The 6000-nt window shown below is 39.7% G+C and overlaps 1 protein-coding gene across 1 annotated transcript in view; it reads right to left on the bottom strand.

The window, feature by feature from the left end:
* The window catches only part of LOC133953184 (zeta-sarcoglycan), a 131043-nt gene extending 125640 nt beyond the window's left edge, over positions 1–5403 (bottom strand). The window contains exon 1 of the mRNA XM_062386981.1: positions 5194–5403. Coding sequence (XP_062242965.1) covers positions 5194–5403 — 210 coding nt within the window. The remainder of the gene's footprint in view (positions 1–5193) is intronic.
* Between the last annotated feature and the right edge of the window lie 597 nt (positions 5404–6000).

Raw genomic sequence — 6000 nt, forward strand, 5'->3', positions numbered from 1 at the left:
GAGGAGGAGGAGAAAATAAGTGTGCATGTTCACACACATTTCTAGACAACATAGACAGAAATTAAACCGCTCTTTTTAACATTCACTACCTGTCTTCTTCCACTAATAACCTCAATCCCATGTCTCTGCTCCCATCCTACTGTTAGGTCCAGGTTTCTGCCTCCCTTTCCTTTCATTGTGTTCTCCCTGTGTTTTGCCTTCTCCCGATGTGTCTTGTCCTTCTCTCTCCGTTTGTGTGTGCGCCTGCCTGGAGCTGGGTGGGGCCTCCTCTGGACTGCCTCAGAGCCGAGCTTCATCTCCTTACCACCTCTCCTCAGTCTATAAAACTCCAGCTCATCTCTCCTGTCTTTGCCAGATTGTCCTCCCACCAGAGTGGCTTTGGGAACGTGCATCTTCTAATGATTTTTTTAAGCCTCGCTTTGCTGCCAACTTATCCCTTGCTCCTTTTTTAGCTACAGAACCAGCTGCTCAGTGTCATACTGTTTTTGGAACCTCATCTGCTCCGGGCCTCCGCCTACCAGCTCCACTCTGATCACCAGCAGTCTGCCTTCCTTCTGGACTGCAACACCCCACTCCAGCTCCATCCTCCTTCTACAGCCTCCCAGTATACCTTCCTCCAATTGCTGTCCCTCTCTATGCTACATGTACGTAGGTGTTCTATTGGATAGTTAAAAGTATGGATTCCTAAATCACATTGTGTCCTTAAGTCTTGCCACTGATGAAATACACAAAAGAGTTGAAGTTGGTAAGAGTTGAAGGTAGTGCCTCTCTGTCTGGGGCATGTGAGTAAGATATGAAAGTCCCTGAGCGTAGACATTAAAATGTACTGTTCGTTGGCCCTTTATCTATAGCCTGACCTTGGCTCCTGCTAAGAGAGAGAAGGGAGTATCTTTTGAATTAGACAGGCACTATTCTCCTTTACAGATATAACACAATATGACATAATAAACATTATATATAGTGGCATAAACAGTAATGTGTGAGTATGGTCAAATTTTTTCCAACACCATCTATCTACTCTACATTCGTGTTCTGCACTTTGGGTCCGCCAGAGGCCAAATCTAATCAAATCTATTTTAGTCTTTTTATATCCACATTTTTGTTTCCTTTTCCCTTCTTCAACGGAACATACTGATCTATTTTGTGTGATATACAATCCTAACTACCTACTATTAGGCACTGGACTAACAGCTGCAGTGACGCTAGAACAGGATAACACACAGGAAGTCGGTCTGCACATTTTCTCTTTCAAGATCAGTCTAAATCTGACAGCAGACAGAAAACAAGGCCCGAGAGAGGTCAAGTGTATTATTAATGTGTTGTTCTGCATCATTCTGTTTTCTACAATACTGCAGTCAGTCCATGTTCGCTCATTGCAACTAAAATTAATATATATGTTTTAATGAAACTTTTGTATCATTAGCAATCAACATATTGTTGGAAATGCAATGCTAATCTGAAACAATGTATTTATAAAACATGAGCCGAGGCTCTCCCACATCAGTCTCTGACCTCCTGTAGGTTAAAGCACTGGATTATATTTATCTATCCAGTCATTCTTCTCTCATTTAAGTGAGTTCAAAAAGGTTTGAGTAGTTATGATGCTTGCTCCCACGACTCATGTTTATAAATGGTTCCCAAAGTCCACACTGAATTTCTCCAAAGAGATTTTTTTGTATGCTGCACCTAATGCTTTGGACTTTCTATAACTTGATTTCAAATTGTGGCTCCTCTGCTGGAATTTGAATGAATTTGCTGCAGCATAAATACAGAGTTTGGGGCATATTCTAAAGCCTGATGTGTCTAACTGAGTCATTGTTTTGGAGAAATGTCTCAGCAGTTTCATATTTTGTGTATCTGCATTGATATCGAGGTCTTTTGAGAAATATTGAGTTTCACAATTCAACATAGCGCTGCAGTTTTTTTCTTTTTACATACATTAACATTTTCTGGGGATATTTAATCCAAACATTTCATTTCTCTTATTCACACGCTGTGCTTCAGCATATTTAATTTGAAGAAACACGGTGAATCCAGTGTTTTTCATTAATCACGTCGCCTGTGGCAGCTCGCAAAATGTATCCGTTTCCCGGAGAGAATCTGATTCTGTGCGACACACTGCGATATTAACTTCACCTGATCTGTCTCACTTTTAATCTAAGTGGGTTCACATCAATATAGATATAACAGTGGAAGATAACACAAGGTGCCTAAAATAAAAAGGTTCAAGAGTAATTGGACGCTTGGCTACTTTATGTTTCATGTGCAGCTGCGTCATACTAGTGGGTGAAAGATCTCGAGTGGCTCAGAGTTGGAAATGATTTACATAGTGGAGAAAAAATAATGTCAAGTATACTCTCCAGGATGTTTTCATTTCCTTTTCAATTAGCAGGAGAACCCCAACGGCCATGACTAATGTTTAATCTGGCTTTATCAACATGATGCAAAGAGGAATGTGTTGGTTCTGTTATGGCTGCTGTGATCTTTTTTCATGCTGCTCGTCATTATCTATATACGACTGATTATGACCAGAACACTCAGATTTTAAAATGATTACAATACAAAAATAACACTGAGTTCACCTCCCCTTTCAATACACCGCCCCACGTGTTATTAATGAAGACAAGCGACCAAGCAGTCAAGCTGGATTTGCATATTCTGTTTTGAAGATAGAAACCTCTCATGGTTGTATCAAGGATATAAATGAATGCATGATCTAATCTACCTTCACGTTAAGTTTATTTGATATCTGCCATATTTTATGGTGATTGGTAAGATCTATGTCTATCATTAAAATGACTTTATAGAGACATAACTCACTAAGTAACAGACAAAAACACTAAACAGCAAATCAGGCCGATACCTTTACTATCACAATCCACAGGCCCAACAATATATTCAGTTAACAAAGGATAACATTAAAAAGATAAACACATAAAATAAATAGATAAATCAACAGTTTCAATTTGTTTCCTGAGGTTATTAATGATATATTTGCAAGGTTTGTAAATTTGTATAAATTGCATCTGTTTCACTTTATATTGCTCCAAGTATCACACCCACATCTATAATAATCTTCACAGATTCTCTACTTAACTTCTGTTCAGGCACTTTATTTCCTTCCTCTGAGCCTTTATAACTCCTCCTGCCTCTTGATCTCTCTTACACTAGATCTGTTTTTCACACACCGGTACATAGCCTATAAAATATCCTCTCCTCTTTTATGCTTAATGCTGGCTGACTCCCCCCAGGCATAATCTTCAGCAGCTCCCCCCACCTCCCCTTCTCTTTTATTCCTCCCCCATATTCTGAAGTTGCTCACTGAAACATACAGCGTGACGCGAGGAGGCTTTACCAGAGGTTTGCAGAGGTCAAATCCTGCCTCATTTGCATATATACTATCACAGAGTAGTTTCTTGAGCCCTGGGGCATTATGGGATATTTGATATATGGGTGCTGTAACCCGTGGATGACATGCTCAGAGAGGCCGACTTAAGAAGGCACAGACAAAGACATACAGAGGCAACTAGAGATACATCAAAACAATCCGTTTTTTCTTTTGCCCTAAAAGAGCTGGTCTTATCATCCTGTGTGTTCAGGATCCTAAAATGTAAAATTTTTTCCAGATTTACAAACCTGTATATATTATGCTTCACTGCTGCTGCTTTTTCCCCAAGTCAAGTGAAATGTTTTTATTTCACACAAAACCATTGTGCCTTGATAGTGGTTTCTAAAAGGTGCTTACAAAGCAAAGCGGCACAGTCTGGACATCAACAGCAATAACAGGATGGGATGAAAAAGTACATTAAAACCATCAAATATCAGCAATAAAAAAGAATGTATGAAATAAGAACATAAACAACTTTCAGCTTCATCAAAAAGTCAATGAATAAAAACAGGTTTTGAGATGAGTTGTGAATACTTGAACTGTTTCCGCTGATTTCCTTGTTTCCCAGAGGAGTAAAACAGGTCGGTGCAGTCGCCCGTCAGCAATTTGTTTAAACTGAGGATTTCAAACCAAACCAAACCAAAAATAACACAACAATTTGTGCAATTTATAAATGATTACATAGTAATATAAGCATCGTTATTTTATATAAAATGTCTGCGAATAGATCCCTTTCACTTAAATCGTACACACTGTACCTTTTTTAAGATGAATCATATCAGATGTTTTTACAGCTGAAGTTAAGGTTTGATCAATTTCAAACTAAAATTGCGTTGAACCAACTTGGTTAAGCTACCTGCACTTTCAGTCAAAATAACAATTTAGTTAAGATTGAATAGGAATCTGAGTCATTATGGAATATAAATCATAACTGGAAGCTGGAAAACATAAAAACATTGTGTCTCTATTACAAGTCGCATTTGGTGATATGTTATAGAGACACAATGGGATAGGTGGTACTTACAATACAGAATACACAGCTTTGGGCCCAGCTGTCAGGAAACAGGGACTGGGCTATTTGGAAGGATCTGATCGTCTACAAAACAACAAACATGCACTGCTATTCTTGGAAACTAAAGCCAACTAACAACAGATATACTTCCATTAAGAAGAGCCCACATTCTGCTACTGAAACAAACTAAGTTTTTTATTCTGGAATCAGAACCGTGACATGTAACAATAGTATCACGATCTACCTCATCATGCAACCCTGCTTTTTTTCACTCATCTGAATCTGTGACTAGATCTGCTGCCAACATGGTGGATGTTTGGTCCTTTAAACATTTTCATGATACTCCATGAGATATATTTTTGGCCAAACAACCAAACTCTAGTTCACACATCCAATGGTGTCCCTGAGTTTAATATAAAAAGAAACCACTTTAAGCAGCTGAACAAAAGACAAAGTCCTTAATCGAGGCCACTGAGAACCAGGAGTGGAGACACAGAAAGGCTCAGCAGCAGGAACGATGTCAACATCCTCTTATTGAACAAAGGCTCCAGGGGTACTCTCGGTGTGTAATTCATTCATTTGGACATGACTCAAAATATAATACACATAATTGAAGCACGCACGCACCCCCCGACACACACACTCCCTGGATTTTATCATCACTGATGCTACATTGCATTACCGCAAACCTTTTAACTCACCACTTATAACTTCCACACATCAACCCATTTAACATCTTGGCATTTTAATGACACACAGTACACAGAGACACACACACACACACGACTCTTACCGGAGTGAAGTTCATGACTTTGAGGATCCAGATGGTCAGTGCAAGGTTGACGATCATGGTGACGAGGAGGAGGAGGATGAAGAAGTACAAGCATCTCTTCCTCCAGCCATAGATCCCCACTGCAGGGTAAACCTGGGCACCGCACATGGACGCCCCCCTCTGGTGGAGCGGGTTGGGCTGCGCCGCAAGGATGTACTGCTCCTGGGTCATCTGAAAGACACAAATATGGCGAATACACGTCAGGATGGCTCATTTATAAAAGATCTTAGATTTGAGAATTAATGCTGATGAATTTTATCTTCATAACACTGTGAAGTCATTTGAGGGGAAACTGAACGTTTTGCGTCACTCAACTAACCATAGTTTAGTTACTCATATCCAATAATATAAAATTTTCCTTTTCTTCCTTCTTATTTTTTTTCGACTATAAGTTTCTCGTTTTGACAGAAAATCTGTGTTTGTTCGGCTCTGAACAGAAGCTTGACAAGCATTAAGGGAAAGAATATAGAAGGAAAGGAAGAGGAAGGCAACTGTCTGCAGAGCAGCCAAAAATAAAGCAGAGAGAGGAGAGGATGAACTTTTGCGGGTATTTGTCGTTGTGAAGGGAAAAATGGAACAGTTCTAAACAGTTGAAGATTAAGCACAACATGATGGAGGAGGAGACAGAGCATGAGAGATTGAAGGAGAGGGAAGGTGACGGAGCAGGGGTGAGGGTGCAACTGAAAGGCATGAGACTGGAAAAAAATAATATAGAGGTGGAGCAGCGAAGTGGAGAGATACCACAGGCATCAAGTAGTGAGAGATAGA

This window comes from Platichthys flesus, chromosome 5, assembly GCF_949316205.1.
Source record: "Platichthys flesus chromosome 5, fPlaFle2.1, whole genome shotgun sequence".
Lineage (NCBI taxonomy): Eukaryota > Metazoa > Chordata > Actinopteri > Pleuronectiformes > Pleuronectidae > Platichthys > Platichthys flesus.